We start from the raw sequence: 22,952 nt of genomic DNA, 5'->3' as shown, positions 1-22,952 counted from the left end.
ATTGAAGTTTGTAATTATTATTAAACCTGTTCAATTGAATTTTCATTTGCAGATAATAAATAAGCTCATTAAAATTAAGTACTGGGACTAATTTATAGCCCATATTTCGTTCTAGACCATGCCCATCTAAAAAAACTTTCAAATAATGTAGCAATGGCTCTTTAGTTAATTAGATTGTTTTCTCATTATGTGAGATAATTAGCTTGCCATGTTGCTGTAAAAATATGGTGCTTGAAGTATAAAATTAATAGCACTATAAGGTATAACCATGGGTGCCAAAATGCAATTATATGGTACTAAGAATGTCTTTTATTAACTATAATAATGGCACAGATAGTTCTGAAAAATGATTAATCAGGTATATTAAAAATAACAAAAATAATATGGAATATGCATATTTTTTTTTGAAATATCTGTTTCTTAGGCAATTTACAATTTTTATTTTAAAGGTAAAGAAAGAACTTATGCTGCATAAGATAACAGATAATGGTAAGATAATGGATATAAAATTTAGTATCAGTATCTTAGTAGTAATCAAATTGCTTACTGTTTCATGTAAATAATAATGATAATAATGAAAATTACTCAGAAAACAGTACATACTAAAAGTGATGAATATATAAGAACAAGGACTGTACATGGCATTTATATTGTTTCACTGATAAATGCAATATTTGCAACATACTGTATCGTTATTAAATAGCTAAAAAACACAAAACTGCAATTATCATAACCAGAATTATTACAGGAACATTCTTATCATTTTATTTTACATATAATTGTATTAACATGATTTTTCAAGATATTTTACAATGATCATTTCAATAAATACATTTCTGTTAAATATGAAGATATTTCATAGGCAAATTTCCTCAAAAAAGGCAAACAATGCAAATGCACTGCTTTGATTAAAATAAAGATTAATTTCCAATAAATACTGAATTAAAGAAAATTAAGCTTTAGTCAATGTTCATATTCAAGAACACAAACTGGTCAACATATTTTGGCTTGATTAAACATCTTTTTTCTGAAAATATCCTCCCTTTTTTTAAAAATACTCTTTCTGGTGGGATGGAAGTTGCTGGAATAGAAAGTATTTGCTTAGCTATTTCAGCAAGAATAGGGAACTGTGCTTGTCCCTGAGTCTTCCACCATAAGAATGGATTCTTTTTCCTGTCTAGAAGTGGTTCCTCAAGGTAATGTTTGATTTCATTGCTAATAACATCATCAGTTCTTGATGGTGCTTTTTTAGGTATAGCCTTTCTCTCAAATCCTTCCCACAAACTATCAGTGCAAGAAGACACTTCCTTGCTTCCTTTTTCAGATATATCCATCATTGAATTGTTAGATGCATGTTTACTAGCTTCTCGAGTAAGTTCTTGAATGGCTGTTTCAACAGCAACTTCTGACTGAAACGCGATGTTTTTGAAACGTGGATCCAATATTGTAGCCATAGCTAACATTAAGTTGTGTTCAACTTGACCAAGACGTTTACGCAAAGCAGTTAATATGTCTTTCCTTACTCTTTCTATGGTAGGAAGTGTTAAAGTGTTACAATTATTTATCAAGGAGTTCAAACCTAAAGTAACTGGTATTACTTTTGAGGCAAACTGATAAGGTTCATTACAGAGTTCCAAAATAACAACTTCAAAAGCTTTTAAGAGGCTAATTGTTTCCTCAATAGCAGTCCAGTCATTCTTTGTTAAAATCTCTATAGATGAGGAGAAGTTTGCCAAAATTTTGGTGAGCACATTTTTTAAAGTAGCTATTCTTTGAAGCATGTAGAATGAGCTTATCCACTCATTAGAATTGTCTTTCTTTACTTTTAAGGGATATTTTACATCTACAGCTGCATTAATATCCATAACTTGACTTTGTGCATGTTGCATTTTAACATTTTTATCATGCATTTGAGCTTCTAGTAACTGCTGTTTTGCAGACTCATTGCTACGCAGAAAGTTTACTACAGTACGACACTTTTCCATGAGACCTAAGAGCTCAGGAGATGATGACAAAGATGTCTTGATAATGTCATCAAGAATATGAGCAAAACAATTAATACCTCTCCAACCAGTAAGTTCAGATGTTTTACACATGGTTTCACTGCCATCAGTCACTATACACATCACATCCATAGATAAATCCCATTGAGAAATGCTGGTAACTATGTGTGTCATTAAATGTTCTGGATTTATATCATTCACATAAAAAGTGTTTAGAGCATAGTGTTTATACTGAAAGTCACTAGTAACAAAATGAGCTGACACAGTCAAAAAATTCTGTTCATTATATCCCGTCCAAAGTTCAATAGAGGTATGAACTTTCTCAGCTTCTTTTAATAAATTTTGCACTTTTTTATATTCTACATAATACTTTTTGGGAATATGGTCAATAAAAAATTCTTTAACAGAAGGCATTTTATAAGAAGGATCAAGGGAGTTAATTAGTCTTTTGAAGCCAGAACCTTCTAATACAGTTACAGGCAACATGTCAACAAGCATCATTTCTATAATTTTATCTGTAATATTAGGCTTTTTAGGTATTACAGTCAAACTTGCTGTTTTTTCAATTGAAACTTGAGGTATTATATTTATAGTGTGATTTCTGACTCTTTTTTTCTCTGATATACATGGCTTGGGCAGTTTGTTTGAAAGGTACTGATACTTGATATTGTTTGCCTGTTTGCTCTTAACAACATCTCCTTCAATGGGATGATAACGAGACAAATGGTATACTAAATTAGTTGGGGTACCACAATAAGATATAACTTTTTGGCATATCTGTAAACAAAAAAAAAAAAAAAAAAAAAAGGCATTAAAATTGATAAGAGATTTATATTAAAAAAAAACTCTTTGTATTTGACATCTAGTAATGTAAAAATATACTCTGCAGCCAAAAAATTCTTACATTAAAGAAAGAAAAAAAAAAAAAAAAAAAAAGACAAAAAGAATTAATAACTTCAAAACTTAACATGAAACTACTACTTAGCCAGACTTAAAAATGCCCGCAACTGCACAATTAATACAGATCCACACTGCAGAAGTATAGTTCACATATAATGAATTGCACAAGTTATATACAATAAGTATTACTTCTGCAGTAGCATTACTCGCCTTAAAAATAAGAGTGGCCTACACACTCGAATAATACTATATACAGTAAAAGTGAATTTGAAAGGACCACATGATAAGTAACAAATAGTTTTCACAGATGTAATAATTGTCTTGTTATTTTATTTTTACTTATTTATTTGTTTGGAAAGTAGCAAACAAGCACAAAATGTGAATGCTGTCGACACAGATATTGTATCTGTGCTGCAAAATATCAGTTGAAAGATGGGTGAGCTAGAAATGTGGCTGAATATTGCATTGTGAAGTATGGTAAGGGTTTTGCATTTAAAGCAAATATCAACAATAAAATTGTCATCAATTTGTTGAAGCATATGATTCTAATGTCATGTTATGCAAATAAATTTGGTTTTGGTGCAATGAGTTTAAAAAATGCATGACAGTTGCACAAGACGAGTAATGATTTAGTGGGACTACGTCCACTATGAATGACAATGAGTGATTTCTTGAAACTCTTATTCAAGATGATTGTCATACTGAACTTAGCAACATGGCTAAAGAATTCATCATCTCGGTGGGCAATGCGCACATTATCCATTCAACAACTGAGCTACAACAAGACATGTTCATGTGGCATGCAGAAACATCTCATGGATGAGGATTCTGCATTTGTGGTGGTTTAGTGAAGAAGGCATTCTATTGCTGTATTGTATTATTACATTAGATGCTCCCCGTGATACCACAGATGAAGCCAGCATGCATGTCATAGAAAATTCCATAGTTCCTTCCAAGGAATTCAGAACAAGAAGAGAATTATAACTTTAACCTTTCAGAATCACCAGAGCATGCTGCTAGCTGATTTTCTCACAAGCAACATTGAATGTTGCTAGTTACTGAGACATACTGGAAGGAATCACTAATATGAGTCAGTTACTACGTCAGATTTCCTTAATCTGTATTCCACAGACTACAGTGGTGCTTCAAGCCTGCTCACATGGTCCTCTTAGATTTATAATAATAACAGTAATAATAAAAACCAAATAAATGATATATACCATATTCTTGTTGAAAATTTAAGAGTCTGGAAATTGCTCATGGCAATCATCTTTCACTTTTTTAAGACATATTTCATGAAATTTATGTCTCATTATGGTACTATCTATAAGCATTTCACTCAAGTCTTAGCCCTAAAAGTACAAAGTCCGAGATTCGGACGTCCAATATCCAGAATGATCTAAAAATCAGGACCTCAAAGCCACCAAGAACGTTTTTGAATTTTTTTTTTTGGTACACTTTACGCCTGCACATTACATTCCCTCCTCTGTATACAATAAAACACATGGAGAATCCTGATTTGTAATTTCACTTCAGCACTAAATAAAATACCTCATTATTGAAGAAACAATAATTTTAGTATAAATTTGTATGATAAAAAATATGACTCCAATCCGTATCTGCTTGGTACACATCTCAAACCTAAACATTCTACATAGATACATTATTGATTTATGTCTACTAATATTTTATATCCCTGATACCAACGTGGCAAATTATTATTTATTATATTTTGCTTTCATCACTGCATGTTTAGCAACACATGACAACTTGAGTAATGATTCATATAGCGATACCTGACATTATGCTTGGCAATGATTAGAGATTTAAGTTAAATGCACTAAAAAATGTTGATAATGAAAAATTTAACAAAATTTTCTTTCCATATGCTAAAAATAGATTTCCTTAATGACACTCATAGGCCAAAAGATTACATTTAGGGCTATTTGAATTAAGAATAAATGATTTGTTATTCACATAAACCCAGAACCAGTGCCAGGGCTCGTATGGCCTCACCGGACAGCAGCATTCAGAAAAGACAAAGGGAGGCGCTTCGTAGCAGAATTTCGGACCCACAGAGACTGCATCAGGCAGCAAAACATCTAGCGCCTGCCCTGAATAAGCCTCAAGTATATGTAGGAATTTATTTATTCAGGACTCGGAGATAAGCCTTAAGCACGTGCAAGAAACAGACATAAGTATAATGAATAACTAAACTAATACAATCCAGGCTTAACTGTCTCAGAGTGTGATAGAAGAAAGATAAAATTTAGTGGAACAACTTATCTTTAATTAAGATTTAATAACACGCCGAACAAATATTAAGTTAAAAGTCAAACAACAAAAATCAGCATTATATTTTCAAATTTTCACAGGACTAGTTTTGATGATTTTACCGAACCATCATTCTCAGCTGCAAAAGCGCACATGAACGAGATAAGATATAATGATTAAATAAGGTAAGAAAGCCTGGACACGAGACAAGCTACTGGCACCATCTGTTGATGAAAGCAGAACTAAAACATAATTTCTTTAAAGGCTGAAGGCAAAAATGGATCAGAATTAGGGTCATTAACTAGAACAGAAAGATTTTTTTGAATGTGAAACGCCTCTAGAAAATCCAGTTCACCAATGGAAGATGTTTTTTGAATAATTTTAGCAGCAGAAAAATTGAAAGTGTGATTTTCGGACCAACAATGTTGGCCAACAGAAGACTTCTGTGTTTCCTTTTTCCTAATATATGCCTCATGTTCCTTAACAAAAAATTTTAAGGCTCTCTTAGTTTGGCCAATGTAAATTAAGCCACACTGGCAAGGAATCCTGTAAATACCCCAAGAATTCATATCTGGACTGGGGTCCTTGAGTATGGAACTCAGAATTTTATTGATGGGAGAATAAACGACCCAAAAGTTAAATTTCTGCAAAATACGTGCAACTTTATAGCTAATTGATGGAAAGAAGGGAATGAAAACAGAATTTTTATAATCTCTTAAAAAAAGAGTGTTCCTTTCGGTGTGTTGAGATGAGAAATTTTTAACTGCTTAATTAATAATGTTGGGTGAAAAGCCCCTGTCAATAGCTATTGCTTTTAAATAATTTAGTTCTTCATCAAGTGCTAGTTTGGAGGAGCAAACGTGAAGAGCACGGAAAACATAGGAATAAAATGAAGCTAACTTTTGTTTAGTCGGATGACATGATTTGTGGTGGAAGGTAAACTGATGAAGTACTGAAGTTGGATGTGTTACGTGTGACCAGAATGTCGAGAAACGGAAGAGAATTGAGGGTCTCAAGTTCAAAAGTGAACTAAATAGCAGGATTATTGGAGCCATGTAGAGGATATAGGAGAAAAACTGAGTTTTGCGTCTCAGGCCGCCAGGTAGTACAGGAGCTCGGGCAGCCTAACCAGCACGTCCTAGCTGCTCTATCAGCTGGTGTATAATCTCGCCTACCTTGTAGTTCCAGGTGGTGCCTGGTTTGAGTCCTACATGGCAGAGTGGGGGGCTATTCCAAGGTCACTGCTGGCTGCTGAATCCGGGGCTACCCCATCCAAACTGGCTCTTAGAAAATTGGAAGGAATTTTTCTTTCCCTTTTCTCAATCAAATACCAAAATGGATGTTATCAATACAGAATCAGATAAAAATGCATCCTCTGAAACCCCCACTGTAGCTCCTTCTGAGGGAGTGAATGCGCCCTTGGGTGCGGACGCTCTTCTCTTTAGGACTACAGAAAACAGAACCGCTGGTGAAGGGGTCAATGTGCTTTTGGACATGGACGACTTTAACCCAGTGCGGATGAATACTGACTCCTCTGTCAGAAGTGCTGTGCCAGATGCGCAAAAAGATTCTCTAAGAGAGAATGCATTGCTGGTGACACCCTGGAAACGACGGCTTTATAGTCAAGCTGTGAGGAAGGCAATTACTCTGCAGGTCATCTGCAAGGATGAATCCAGAGACATAATGTCGGTGGATTCGGACTTCATCACTTCTATGATTGATGACCGAATTATTGACGGCTTCATCACTATCTGTAGGGTGCACAAGACAGTCCTGCAGTCGAATGGCCTCAACGTTGCATGTGAGGACCAGGAGACTGTGGCTGTCCTAGACTTTAATCAATCATCTACCTGGCCCTGAAAAAAACCATCCCGGTTATCACACCATGGCTCCCGGGGACAGACCCCCATGAAGAGGTTTTTCGCTTGGTTTCCTGGTAGCAGGTCACCAAAAGATAAGATCAAGCTCCTTGATGCCTGTATGTTAAGAAGATCACCATCAAGGCAGTCATCCCTGGAAACGGAGGTAACACTCTGGTGCTGGGAGTGGAACCTAAGCTCATGGATTACCTGAAGGCCCAGAATTTCAAACTTTTTTGTGGTGCCCGTGGCTCTGTACAGCTGAAGGAACCAAGACAACAGGAGAAATTAAGTCCTCCACCCAAGGATCTTCCGAGGAAACAGTTGATGGAAGAAGGGGAGACCGAAAAGGAGTTGGAACCAGAGCCTTCTTTGGTGGCTCTGGGGAAGACCTCTGAATAGGTTTCCCTGTCATGACTCTCCATGAAGTCGTGGGTTAAGGAGGCAGCTTTTAACTAAGTCTCTCCTAAAATCCTTCAGGGTAAGTTCTTATCTGTCATTTAACCTGTTTTAATGGTTAAGGTTAGTCAGCTAAACCTGCAACATAGCAGAGCAGCTTCATACAACTTAGCTGCTCAATTAGGTAAGCAAGGCACTTTTTGTTGCCTTAATTAAGAACCTTGGGTCTACAAGGGTAAAATTCTTGGTAGGCCCATGAATGCACACTTCTTTTCGTCAGAAGGACCTAATAAAAGACCTAGAACTAGCATTTACATTTCTAAAAATATAAAGGCTATGAAATTATCTCAATTTACATCAGAGGACTTGACTGCTATTTTAACCAAGGACATAAACAGTTCACTGAGAGGAAACATGTGTTTTTGCTCGGTTTACATGGCTTATGACCACAAATTCTGCAAGAATTTATAGATCTTGTGAGCTTCTGTAAAATAAACAATATTCCTATGGTTATTGGTGGTGATGTTAACGCTCACCACCTATCATGGGGCAGTTCTGATACCAATCCTAGAGGAGAAAAACTCATGGAACTTACAATGAATACCAACCTAACTTGGGTAAACAAGGGGAAATCGCCCCACCTTTCTCAACAAAGAAGAGAAGAGGTCATTGATCTCACATTAACTTCTTCTGATATTTATAACCTTATTGAGAATTGGCATGTAAGAGATAATCCCTCACTTTCAGACCATCGCCTCATACAATTTTGTATTAGAGATGAAATTCCAGCTGAATATTTCAGAAATATTAAAAACACAAATTGGGACCTTTATAAGGACTCCTTGGTTTCTAATATAATTAACCTTCAGGTTTTAGACAATAATTGTTCAGTTTAGGAGCTTGATACTCAAGCAAACAACCTGACAAATATCATTATTGAATCTTATCATGCATCATGCCCTCTCAAACAAAGGAACTACTCATCTAGCAAGAGAGTCTGGTGGACCAAGGAGCTTGAAAGCCTCTGCCTAGAGGTTCAGAGAGCTCACAGGAAAGCAGTCAGAAATAAATCTGAAGTTAACTGGTTTAACTTTAAAATTCTACAAAGGAAATTTAGAAGTGAAATCAGGAAAACTAAATACAACTCATGGAGATCCTTCTGCACAGATATTCTGTTCTACCATGAGACTGCCAGAGTACATAAGATTCTTAAAAGGTCTCAGTAGTCTCAACTCTCATCGGTTACGAAAACGAAGCAACTTAAACAACTTACACTGAAAGAAATGTTTAATAAAGTAAGGAAATAAATATTAAGCTTTTTTTTGGAAATTTTGACATCTTTTTTTATAATTTTGAAGCATTTATCATTTTGATTATAAATGCTTCATTATTTCATAAATCACAATTCCATATTTTTAATTTTATAATTTCTATATGCCATCTTACTAAATTTAAACGGATGATCTAATATCCGGAAACATCCCAAATCTGGAATCACGAAAATTCTGACGAGTCCAGAATTTGGGACTTTGTACTGTATTATGATTGTGGTGCTTCTTATTAGCATACATCCAAATACGGAACAGCTGTGCAAGAACTGGCAGGCTTACCACCATTTATTTATTTTTAGTTAATAAGATTAAGATTATACAAACTTGAATAGCCTTGAATTATTAAAAACAAACATAAACTTTGTTCAGGTAATTTAATTGCTTGATACCAATATAAACCAAAGAAATTTTAACTAAATGTATTTTTAAAATGAAAATTAACTGGTAAAAGCATATGCTAAAAACTTTGCTTACAAATGGGCCATGTTCAAGGTGGTTCGCTGAAAATTCTAATTTATAAAAATGAGGAAAGTTGGAAAAACACTGTGTGAAGCAATTTGCAGAAAATAACCAGAGATGTACTTAAGTTTTTATCATAGCTGCATGATAATTCCTGACCACACACAGCCACTATAACATGTAACTTGTTCTAGCACTTTCACTGGGAGGTTCTGGGCTATTTTCCCTATGACCTGGATCCAGCATACCCAGCAATTTTTCTCTTTGGACCCTTGAATAAGCACTTGGATAGCAGCTGATTAATAACTGTTCATTAAGTATTAATGATGTGGCTTCAGCAATTCAACACTTATTTATCTGGTTGTAATGAAAGTTTTCTGCCAGAAAACGTTCTTAATAAGTTAGGGAAAAAAATGAAAGCAGTACCTTAAAGTATGGGTAGTAATAACCACTCAAATTTATTATTTTCTGCCAATGTTTGGTAGTTTTTCAACGTCTTCAGCCCAAAAACTTGATGGCTGAGAGTCTAAAAACAGATCAACCTTAAACCTCATTTTGGACAGACTGTGCAGAATGGAAGATAGCACACAGCATGATGTAGCTGCAGGTGTGAAAAAGGGTAGAAGTCCATAGGAGCAATGTCGAGGCTTTATGATAAATGTGGCAAAAGATCCCATTTGAGTACATATAGACTCCATCCACTGAATGCAGACACATGTGGTCTTGCATTATCTTGATGAAACACTATCATTTTGTGCTGGAACTCAGTTCAACGTTTTTTCATGGTAGCAGTGTCAACATGGACTAGCATCTCATTGTACACCTTACTGTTGAGAAGTTTACCTTTTTCCATATACTCTTGTGGATAATACAACAGCAATCCCACCAGATACAAGGCATGATCTTCTTGTTAGTCAAAAATTGTACTTGCAATAATTGCAATCTGCCGATGGGCACACTGAGCACAGACCAACCCCCTTTATGGCCTATGTAGTTGAAATAAATCCTTTATTCATAACAAGTAACAATCCTATCCAAAATTTTGTCCTTGCATTGATATTCAAGCAGATTAGTGCAAGCCGAAACACATCTACCTTATCTCCTTCAGTCAGCTCATGTGGCACCCTGCAATTGAACTTGCACATCAACTTTATGCAATGCATAGCGTGACATGTCTAACTCCTTAGCATGCTCTCAAGTGGTTGTACACTGATCTTCTTCTAAGTTCTTGCAGGCAAGCCTCATCAACATCAGTAGGCCAGCTACAGCACTCTGCTTCTTGAATGTGATAGTCCTTGTTTTTGAAATTTCAGTACCAAACCTTCACAGTGCCATATGATACAACATTAGTACCTAAAGCTGTACACATGATTTAGTGGCCTTCTGTAGCTGACTTTTTGCAACAGAGCGGTAAGTAAATGATGGTTCTAATCTAGTAGAGTGATAGTGCCATTTCAGATGCCTTGTAATAAATCATAATATTTTTTTACAAATTTCACAGCAAGTCACTTTTTTTTTTTTTTTTTTTTTTTTTTCAAATGATAAATTTGTTGGACAAAGTATGATTAAGCACGCCTTATTGCGAACTGTTTTAGCAGATGATATTTGCAGTGGCGAGAAACTTTCATTAAAACCCGATATATTGTATGCAGGCATCAATATTTTCATATACTATAGGAACAAATGTTTTGGCAAACAAAATATTATGTTGAAAAGTAATGTTCACATGTGCCGCATTGTACTTGTATCTGTATATCTGCCTATGGAATTAAAGTTTGTGAAAGGATTTTTTTTTAATTGGCTTTGTATTTTCTTTCCATAATGCTAATTAAATTGTCAGACATTTCAGTGACAATCTAAACAACTATATATTTAAATTTCAACAATTATTATAACATATTACAAAACTTTGAAATACAATTTTTATTTAGCATACAAGCATAACTTTTCTTCATAGGAAATAGACACTTTGTTCTTGGAATAATACATTCTACTTAGTCTACTTTTAAATGTTTCATCATCATAATTTGAGAAAAGCAAATGTATTTTCTATGTATATAATATTATTAATTTTAAACTGTAACCTTTGGAGGTTGAGAAGATACAAGAATAGGAAAAGTAAGACAGTTTGTATAAGAGAAGGAAAGTAATGTGCCTGAAGACAAAATTATTGTTACTCAAGGTTTTATAATTCATTAGTTGCAGAATTAGCAACTACAGAATAATTCAATAATCATATTTTTAAATATATAATCATATGAGGTTTTAAAATAATTAAATAATCTCACTAAAATGCATAAAATACAAATGAAATTACATACACAACACATGGCTTTCTTTTCATCAAGAGCAGTAAAATACGTCCACACTATACTTCGCTTGCCTTTCTGATGCTTTTTAAATTCAGAATTCTTTTTAATGGAAATGATGGTTGGTTTATGATAAGATGCACTGGCATATGGAAGTTCAGTTATTTCTTGTCCATCTATGATATTCAAGCTGCCAATGTCCTGTTAAAAGAGAATAATACAATAATTACAGAAAATCTATTTTGCAACAGGCTTTGAAATAACTTACTCCTTAATCAAAATCGTAAAAACAACCTTGTATTTAGCGTAAGTATATTGAAACACTCAATCGATTTCAAGGGCAGCTAAAGGTCCCTCCTCATCAGAAGAAAGAAATACCTAGAAAGAAGAAAAATAAAGGGGAAGGAGTCTCAGAAACACGTGGTCCTTATCAGCACTGCACGTGGTTATAACCAGATTTTTAATCACAGTTACACTGGCCCCCTACTTTTACTGAGCCAGGCTATCTGATCAAACATATAACACAAAGGACAAGAAAATTAACGAAGTTAAAAATAGGGAGCGAGGGGCAACTGCACCTTCACGCTCAAAATCTGAACTTCGAATAATGGAAAGCAACCACTGAACAGAATTTTATACCCTCTGGTAGTACCAAACGCGAGGAGGTAACGCCATCTATCAGCAAAAATAGTACCTGAATTAAGATAGCAGAATTTTAAAGGCATTAGGAAGGACTGGATTGGAGTTCAAATCATTAACTAAACATGCTAAATCTTTGTGAATATGAAAAGCCTCAAGAAAATCCAATTCACCTATGGAAGAAGCCTTTTGGATAATTTTTGCAGACCCAAAGTCAAAATTATGGTTAAATGTCCAACTATGATACGCTATTGAAGACTTGTTAATTTCGCCTTTTCTGACATAGGATTCATGTTCCTTGATACGAAACTTCAACACTCTTTTTGTTTGGCCAATATATCTTAAACCACACTGACACGATATACTATAAATTCCCCAACAATTCAAGACAGAAACGCAATCTTTTAGAATCGAAGGGTGAATTTTATTAATAGGGGAGAAACCAACTTAAAAATTGAATTTCTGGAGAATCCATGCAATTTTATAGTTAACAGAAGGATAAAATGGAAGCACGACAAGGTCATTAATATTATTTCTAACAGTGGAATGTCTTTTTTGATGGGAATCTGAAAATTTTTTAACGGCTTTATCAATAATGACGGGAGAAAATCCACGGTCAATCGCAACTGCTCTCAAATAATTAAGTTCATTGGTAAGCAAAGATTCAGAGGAACAAACTTTAAGAGTGCGGAATACATAATAGTAAAAAGAAGAAATTTTTTGCTTAACAGAGTGGCATGACTTGGCATGGGGTGGTAAACAAACTGCAAAGGGTTTACGGTACACAGTAGTGCTAAAATCAGTTTCATTGCGGATTATAAGAATATCAAGGAAGGGGAGGGAATTGTTGGATTCAATTTCAAGAGTGAATTGGATGGCTGGATCAGTTGAATTCATAATAGATAGAATCTCGGATAAATCCTCTTTATAACCGTCAAAAAGCATGAAAGTGTCATCTACATACCGAATCCAAAGACGAAAAGATAGTTTATCAAATAATTTCATCTCAAAATAGTGCATATAAATGTCAGCAAGTACCGGACTGAGAGGATTACCCATAGCCAATCCTTCAACTTGACGAAAATATGCATTTTGGAAAACAAAGTAGGTTTGACTCAGAGAGAGTTTAGTAAGCGAAACCAACTCATTAATTTCAGTATGTGTGAAGTGAAATTCCCGAAGCCTAGTTTCAAAACAATTTAGTGCTCCTTCGACCGGAACATTAGTAAACAGTGATTTGTTATCAAATGAAACTATAATGGAACGGAGTGGAGAAATATTTTAATAACAAGTTTATCAATGACTTCAACAGAATTTTTTACAGTGTCAATATTGTTAGCAAGTAAAGGAGAAAATCTGGAAACTAAATATTTGGCCAAAGGATATAAAGCAGTACCTATGTTGGAAACAATTGGTCGAAAAGGAATACCGGTTTTGTGGACTTTTGGAAGAGCATAAAGCCTAGTGCAATTAGTAATAGGTGGAATAAGTGATTTCTTCAACTGCGTTGGCAGAATATGAGAAGATTTGATAGCACTTTTAACTTTTGTGAGGTCCAAAGTTGAAGGATCTTTAGGGATCGAGCAGTATGGGCCTTCATTTATCAGTTTAGAGACTCCAGTAATATATGTGTGTTTGTCCATGACAACGATCTGTTCGCCCTCATCAGCTTTAGAGATAATGATATTAGTATCAGAATGAATTTCACGTAAGATCTCATTTTCCTTTTTGCTAAGATTTGAACCCAAAGATTTGTTGTTAAAATTAATGTTATGAGTAATTAGGTGGCGGATTGTATCCTTCTGCGTTTCCGAAATTTTGGAGAATTTAAAGGCTTTCTCTATAGGGGCAATGACTTGAGGAATTGAAGGTTTAGATGTCTTTGAAAAGTTGAAATTATATTTTAATACTTTTAACTGATCCTCCAAACCCGAAATTATATTTTAATACTTTTAACTGATCCAGAATCTTTCGGAGGATCAGTTAAAAGTATTAAAATATACATCAAAATTCACTTCAGTAAATATTAAAAATAAGCCTAAAAGTTCTGTCTCTCTACGGAAACCACGAAAATGCAAAGATTTAAGTTAATATCTTATCAGATTTCACTTCACACTGCAGGTATAAAATGGATTGAATATATAGGTATTCGGAAAATTTTTTTCTCTGCTAACGTAAACAAAATCCAATTTTATAAAGAAAATTCTCTCTACAGATATACCTCCTTTGCCCGGCAGTCCAAAGTAATATTTGTTAAAAGTTAAATAATGAAACACAACTAATATATCTCTGATTTCTTTTTTATATTACAATAATAAAACTATGGGGAAAAAAAAGATTTAAAGCTTTATTATTGCTAAAAACTATGGGAAAAAAAAAGATTTAAAGCTTTATTATTGCTATAAGTTTCTCTCAAAATCTATAGCAATGAATCATATTCTATTATCTAATATAATAACCATCTAATAGTAATGATTATTATGAATTTATTATTATTATTTCATTAAATTATTCATTACTATTATTTTATTAATGAAAATAGATTATCAAATAGTGCATTCTGACCTGCAGGCCTATAAACCTAGTTCATATTTGTTACATTTTGTCAAGTTCTGTTCTCGTTTACTAATTTCTAGTAGAAACAAAGACTCAAAATTCACAAATAATTACCGAGATTGATAAGAAATAGTAAATGTTATATAAACATTGTATACATTTTGTTCTTAATACATAAATACAGTTTAGCTTAAATTAAATCAAAATAACCTCGAAAAAGTCGCAAATATAGTAACCTATTCTAGACTATTGTATTGTCCAGCGTCCGACAAACATGTAAATTTATTGTGGAGGGGACAAATGACTTCTATGGAGGGGTCAAATGACCACTCTAATGACTTTGCTCATTAGGGGACAGTAAAGGAGGGGGCAAAAGTGTTTTGGATCCTGCCATCCTAAAGGTTATACTATCAGAATTTAAGGCAGGTTTTAGAAGGTTAAGCTACTGAGGGTACATAACTTTGATGAGCTAGTAATGAATTCCAGGAATGGTCAAGTGAGGTAAAAGTGGGGAAGCCATTGTCTCCTATACTGTATGTGTGCCAATGTAATGAAAAGCTATGAGAGACAAAAATAAAAATGGATAATAACAAGTACAGACTGGCAGTCAAAGTTAGGTTATGAAGTTATAATTTCTAAGCATGCGAGTAGCGCAAGTGGTCTGACCAAATTATGTTCTGGAATGATTTGGTAACTAAGAACTTCTGAAACCATATCACAGCTAAGTCCAGTTTTGAAGAAACACTTCTTAAGCTTAGCAATGTGGTCCACTATAGGATTGATTTTCAAGTCGTCATATATCAGTTTGTTTCTAACCAGGTAGACAAGAAAAGTGTTTAAAATTAAATATTCTACTACACACAAGCAACTAGTAAGCTTCATAACTATAGTTCACAGCAAAAAAAATTCAATTTCATAAAAATTTAATAATAAAATCTTGTACAGTTTATACTGCATTATTTTCAGCATATTATACAACAGGTTATAATCAATAATTTTAAATTACATATTCACACTTATTTATTTTATCACCTTCAAATAATCAAATAAACTCAGCGATACTTTAAAAAAAGCAGATAATAAAATTATGTTAATTAATCAGATACTCTGCGCAGGGTATAATCTCGTATTTCTTTCCTTGAATAAATACTTAAGCAATAATTCTCAGTTACAGGTGCTTAAAGCAGCACCTTACACATTAATTCTATTCACGGGGGGGGGGAGGAGAGGGAATACTTTTTATCTTTTGATTTAAACGTATTTGGATTGACAGTGACTGCTTGTTACAAAATTATTTTCAAAATATCACATTCTCGAAAGAATGCAGCTTAATTTTATATGCATAAATAGAGAACAAACTTCTCGTTCATATTACAAATATACTGCATAAGTTGATCTGGTAACGTCTATTGTAAAAGACAACAAACACGTGCTTTTGTTTATATAATATGTAAATTTCTAACCTGAACTTGATCGCTTGAGGCGTTCAGATCAGCGACATCATATGACTGTACTTCAAGTTCCTTTATACAGCTTTCACTTAATGCTACTGTATTACCATTTCCTATGCATTTATGACTAGCTAATATATGAATGTCATAGAAACATTCATTACACGCTCCACATTTCCATACGACTTCTGTTTCAGAAGCCATCGTATCAAAATTTTTGTATATCAATATATTTCAAATTTATCGTAATGCTATCAATACTTGCGTATCGGTAAACTGAAATCGAAATGTTCATTGAAGAAAATGGGGCTGTGTCTACCCGTACGACGTCGGACGTTTAGCTGAAACATGGTAAAAATGCTAAACGTACGACTAGTTGCGCAGAGACACTTTCGTGATTTCTGCGCATTCCGACCAGTCGTAAAGAGATGTTTGTTTACATTTCTGTTGATTATCGGTGAATTGCTTTTCCGTGTAGTGCTAGAATATCAAGAAAAAGTTATTTTTTATTTCGTTTGATGACTAATTACTATCATTCTTGATAGATATCTAAAACATTATATAAAATAAAGAACTTTGAATATATCTGAATATTATTCTTGTTTTAAATTGCTAATGTTTGATCATTTTATACTGATGCGGAGTTTACACAAATAATCAAAATTTCTTGAAATTCTTATCAACAGATTTAAATAAATCACGCATGCAAACAGTAAAATCACATTCTTACGAAAGGAAATTGAAAAATCGTCTTAAAACCTTGTGTAATTTTTCTGTCATGCGTAGCTAAATATTTCTATAAAATTGCATACAGAAGCATTTATATACATAAAGAGTGTGTTCAGGAGATGAATTAGAAATGTATGTGCATATGCTTGTATGTACCGATGTAGGTGTTCATGTAGCATATGTATATGTGTGTACATACGTTTGTGTGTGTGTGCACAGATATACATGCATACATACATTTTTGAGTCTGGTCTCGAAAAATGTCTTGCTGAAAAAGAATGTAAACAAACCACCCAGCTCCTTAAAAGAAAAGTTTAGAAATTTTTTATCATAATTTTGGTTTCTACAGCAAACTTTTGTGTGTGAGTTTGTTTTAAACTCTTAGAAGAACTCAAATTTTAATATAAAGACGTGAAAATTTTTTACCTTTTGATAGTGTACTTGATGATTTATTAAAAACACAATTGACTCTCTTATATTTAATATTGAAAAGAAGGAGGGTGATATGTACAAAATTATAATAAAGATAATTCTAAGGTATTTTTTATAAATATATGTGACTTCTGAATATAGAAAATAATCGCTTACAAATGACTTATGCAGTATTTGTTTTATTATCATATCCTGTCCTCATAAGCTCAAAAATAAAACTTTATACAGGAAAGTCATTTTACCTCAAAATATATTTTATGGTATTGAAGTATGATAACAGATGATTATTTTTGTTAGAAAAATTATTATGTTATGAATATTTTCCTGAAGATAATTATACATCATATTCAAGGATATTTATATATTAATATATATATATTATATTCAAGTAATAGATGACATATTTATATATTCTATTTAAAAATAAATGGCAGCACTATGTCTTATCATTAACTTTATCAAAAGAACTTATAGGTTTAAAGCACCGAATTTCTAGTATAAGAACTGTACTTCAAATGTCCTTTTCTTTTCCCCTTTTTTTTTTTTTTTTTTTTTCCTGTAAGAGTTTTGCTTTATACTATTTACAGATGTGACATCTAAAAATGCTTGGCCTTTTTTATCCAAATATCTAAATATGGAAGTCTGAAATAATGCAATATATTTGTATGTATATAGAGTAAAATATTAGTAAATTCTACATAAGTACATTATTATTCTAAGATAATGTAATAAAAATATTCAGTTTAATGCAAATATGTGAATCAATTTATACATATAAATTTTAAGTGTATGACTTCTGTTGGATGTTTTAAGTAAACAATCAAAAAAATTAACCTTTTTATCAACTTATCTTGCACATATATACATTATTACTTTTTTTTCCTATAAGAATAAACTTAATCTAATATAATAATCTAAAAATAAATGATACACAACATCTATTAAGGCAGACCATTTTTAGTACAGTAATAAATAATACAAGCAATATAATTTAATACTTTCAGTTGTCAGAGAATGAAGTGAGTTTTGTGAAGCTATTTAATGAAAAAATCTGAAAACAATTTTTGGCGGTTCTAAAATACAAGTTCTAAAAGAATTAAAATATGTACATGAGATAAATGCCGCTCTTTTTGTTTTAACCCCTTTGAATAAATTTTAACCAATTTGATACTTTTTTTACTTCTTTTCAAAACCTTGAAATAAATGAGAAACTGATTTCAGGACCAACACATTTCAAGAAATATTGCTAACTGCAATGAATCAGCACACATGTATGACTTCATCAGAACCATCAGAATGTCTTGTATTACCTTTATTTATTTATTTAAAGTTACTAATGGATTTATATGTAGAAGAGCTGAGATTTCTAATACAGTTACCACACTGGCATTTTTAATGATCTTTTCACTAATGATTTAAAATCTCTCTATATTTTTTTTATTATTTTTCAAATGAAAAGTTTTTGTTCATTTGTTTCCAAAATAACAGCTACTTCCTTAGTTCAATTATTATTTTTCTTAACTGGTTTGTCTGGTGAACTCCTGTGAATTTTTTTTTTTTTTTTTTGTGGATACATTTATTCTGTAATTTGTTGTTTTCAGTAGTTTTTTAATTTCTCTTTTGAAAAGTTTTCTGCATTTTAACTTAATAGCCTTGAAACTTATGATCAACATTCAAAATCTAACTTCCATTTTAAATTTCAATGTTTACCTAGATTCATAACAAGTGTATTATTTTTAAATTATTCAGACAACTTAAGAGCTCTGTGTCTTACATCTTCATAATGGTAGAAAATTTCATTGTACAGCCTATGTACATTTTAGTTTTGTCATGTCATGCCATTTGTGAAATATTCCTTCTCTCTGCTTAATTTTATTCCATATATAGAGATATTCAGTAAGTTTAAGCATAATAAATTTGTAGAAGATAAATGTCTAAAATTCCATTTTCAGTTTCCTATGTAGACTTTTACATTTGCATTTAGTACAGCAATCAATTACGCATTGAATTCCAATATAAAAATATTTTTTATCACAGCCTTCAGATCATTCCTGAACATCATTCAAATCATCATCAGACTGCAGTATGAAATATACAAATACTTCTTCTGTTTTTGAAACAAAAAAGAATGATGACAAGGTCTAGTGAACATTGTGCATAGGGTATAAGCTGAAATTATTATTCCTGGAACAGCAATCTGGCAAATTTTAGTCTTGTGTGCTGCAGCGTTTTCATGCATAGCGGAATTTTACTGCTGAGTTTGCTACACAGTTTTATAGTTAATAGGAATTGTATTGGATTATTACGTCAAAAAAATGTGAGAACTATCTGTCTAAGAGAAGATATGCCTTTTCAAAGGAACAATATAAGGAAAACTGGCTCTGATTCACTTTATACGTGAGGAAAACAGCAAAATCTCCTCTGGAGCCAGCCTATTCGTCAAGATAAAACTCTGAGCGAATTACTAGCATTCAGCGGATTTACCTCTCGGCCGCTGGTGGGCCTAGTACAAGTTGAGTCAACAGGTTAGCGTAATAAACACCTTTTATCATGATATTATGTGACCTATAATCTATAAGCAATGCTCTTCATAAAAAATGTTAATTCCGTTTGCTTTCTGTATTCTGAACTTAGCTCTTGTTTATCTATTCTCTTGTTTTGAGATCTGCTCATCAAAACAGAGCAGCAGGTCAATTAAAGAAGGATATGCATGCAGTGCAATCATCTTCAGTACGATCTCAAGTCATAGTCACGTCTTTAATCCACCTAAAATCCAGTCCCAGTACTTCTCACTATTTGAGCAAAAGTATAATTCCTGTTGGAGTCTAAATTAAGATGAGCTCCGGTATTTCAATTTTCTACTGAACTATTTTCATTAATTAAATTGAATTATCTAATTTTATTTATTAATTTACATTTTATTTTTATTTTTTCTTTATTTTTATCTTTGTTGACGACCTTTCATAGTCCTTCTTCTTTTAGAAATTAAGTACTGACCACAATGCATTGAGGCATAAAATTGAACAGGCACTCGTATAATCCTATGACAAACATTCCACACTTGCTAGATAGTGTGTTTCATATTGAGGACATCGAAGCACTGAGCCTACGCAGGCCAGATAGAGCTTAAGACACATTATTTTGATCACTGCAAAGCACGCAAGGGCTTTCTGCCTAAGAACAGGGATGCTTTTGCGGAGCACTTTTTAAAGGTTCGATTTGGTTTGTTTGATTTTAGAAAAGCACTTGAGGGCTATTTGTCTAAAGAAGAGCAAAGATTCTTGATGGCTTCATGATGGACTTTTCGAAGAAAACTAGCTGGCATTCACATTGCGCAAGAGAAAACATCAAAAACTCCCATGCGACCAGTCCGTTCGCTGGAATTTCAAACCAGTCGAACTAACAGTATTCACCAAATTTACTGGTAGGTTTATACTCAACAAGGGACATATTTTTGGAGCAGGTAGGTAGTGTAAGTGTCAGTAAATGACGTAGCCAGTCTTGGGCAATAAGCTATGAGTGGCGTTCTTTATCCTACTGAAATATCGTGCTTGGATTCTTTGTCAGGTATTGGTGTATATTGGTTGAGACAGATAGATTTTCGCATGTTATGTCTCATGTGCAAGCAGTAATTAGAATGGTGCAAAGCATAGTATAACATCGTCAACGTATTAGACAGTGAGAAATGTGACAACACTGACTAAGAAAGGAATGCAAAAGATACAAAAGCAGATTCGAAATACATCTGTATTCTACTCAAATCAGAAGGCGAATGCCCATATGATAAGGGTAACACAAACGCAATTATCACTAGGGGATATAATCCTACTTAATTGTGATGCAGTCTCTCTACTGTATATTCATGCTCTGTACGAGATCGTCCACGAATTTCTGAGAAATTATGTTCAATTCTTCTTGCAGGGCTGATTACAGCTATGAAAGCATTGAAAGGCACTAGCGACGGGCTGTCAAAAGTCCCCAGACCATACACCATATATTAAGTTGGAGCATACGACAGCCTTCAGAATGCCTACGCTAAGACAGGTGCTATATCTTCACTCCTTAACAAGCTAGCGACAGTTGGTTTACCCTGAAGTGTAGCATTATTGTTCGCGAAGAATCTTGGAAAAGATGCACGTGAGGAGAAGAACATTAGCACAACTGCAGTCAGTAGTGAATTAATCTTCTTCAGATGTATGGAGCTTCATATAGCGACCAAGCATTTCACTTCCACAAACGAAAATTTGAGCACTTGCAAACTGTTTCCTTTCGATGATCTTAGAGGGACGACTGCGTAATCTCTGCTTTATCTAGATATTTAGACTTCCAGAATGGCTAGATAATCTAAATATCGGAAGATTAAAGCTGTTATCTTATTCTTGAACCGGGATGATAACGCCTCATATAATATTGCAGCGGCTGATCTATTGTCCTAGAAAACTGGATGACACCCCCTTTCCCTGTTTAGTCTTGCCAGCGACTGCTGCTATCCTTAAAGCTCAACTCCATTGCTGAGCTACTCAGTGGCGTAAAGGGGGTGTATGATGCGCCGTCGCAGAGGGGCGCCAAATGGTCTCCAAACAAGATTTTCATCATATCACTGTGTTTTTTTCGGGAAGGGGGGCGCCAAAAAGGTATTTTGCCCCGGGCGCCAGTTATGCTCGCCACTCCACTGGAGCTACTCAGATCTTTTGTTTGCAACACTACAGAAGACACTGCCTCCGACGAGAAGGCATGAAAGTCCGCAAAGCGATCAAAACACCATGAGATTGTTTCGTAGTGATATCAGTGTTATAGCTAGAGACGGGCGAGGGTGGACAACTGTCCCTGGGCGTAGTGTCACGGAAATGCCAAACTGACGAAGTTTTAGAATGAAACGGTTTCCATACTTAGAAAACAGAAGGGTGTATGAAATCTGCAGTTGTCTTTAGGCGCTGAAAACTATAGCCAAGTCTTTAGCCATATTGGATGTCCAGTAATAGATTGCATGCATCTTAGGATGTCACCCACTGTCACCACCACCAGATGATGGGAGTCATTAGCATAGATATCGCATCATCTAAAGACGACTCTCCAGTGGCCGAGCGGTAAAGCCGATCAACTCGGGACGGGCCTCGAATCCCGGCGAGCAGATTGGCTGCTAACTAAGCGTTTTCATGGTTTCCATATGTGTAACCTATATACAGTCCAATTTCCCTTAGAAAGTCTTTCACGAAGCCATCCCTTCCCTTAGACAGGTAGCCCTCGAATGTTTCACCATAACTAAATAAACTGAACCCAACTCATCATCTGTAAGAGAAGATATCAGTTCTTCATATCCTGGCGTGGTTGTTTGTGGAAAACCACTACCAGAGTTGGATTAGCCATTAAGGAAAGTAAGCACGTGCTTAGGGCATCAGGTAAAGGCGGCGTTACTAAAAGGTGCTTAAAGATTCAAACAAAGAGTGCAAAGGGTCCACAAAAATAAAATTCTCACTGCAGATTTTAGAACATACCTAGTGCACTTAATCCAAGCCCGAGAAAGAGGGAATGATGAGAAAGAGGCGTTATACTATAGATGTATGTGGAGGCAGCAAAATCTTTGAAGTGCTACGGGCATATAAAAGTCTAA

At 34.0% G+C, this 22,952-nt stretch overlaps 1 protein-coding gene across 1 annotated transcript; it reads right to left on the bottom strand.

The window, feature by feature from the left end:
* Window positions 1-739: 739 nt before the first annotated feature.
* Window positions 740-16,508, bottom strand: LOC118196322 (E3 SUMO-protein ligase ZBED1-like). The gene is made up of 3 exons (XM_035367756.2): window positions 16,193-16,508; window positions 11,547-11,735; window positions 740-2,780 (listed from the first exon to the last, which is right to left on the bottom strand). The coding sequence occupies exons 1-3, from the start codon at window positions 16,382-16,384 to the stop codon at window positions 960-962; spliced, it is 2,202 nt and encodes a 733-aa protein (XP_035223647.1). The 5' UTR covers window positions 16,385-16,508; the 3' UTR covers window positions 740-959.
* Between the last annotated feature and the right edge of the window lie 6,444 nt (window positions 16,509-22,952).

This window comes from Stegodyphus dumicola, chromosome 1 (assembly GCF_044657685.1).
Source record: "Stegodyphus dumicola isolate Sdum_Otavi_A_Nest chromosome 1, ASM4465768v1".
Classification (NCBI taxonomy): domain Eukaryota; kingdom Metazoa; phylum Arthropoda; class Arachnida; order Araneae; family Eresidae; genus Stegodyphus; species Stegodyphus dumicola.
Note: the sequence above shows the minus strand (reverse complement) of the source record. Positions and strands in the feature narration are given on the sequence as shown.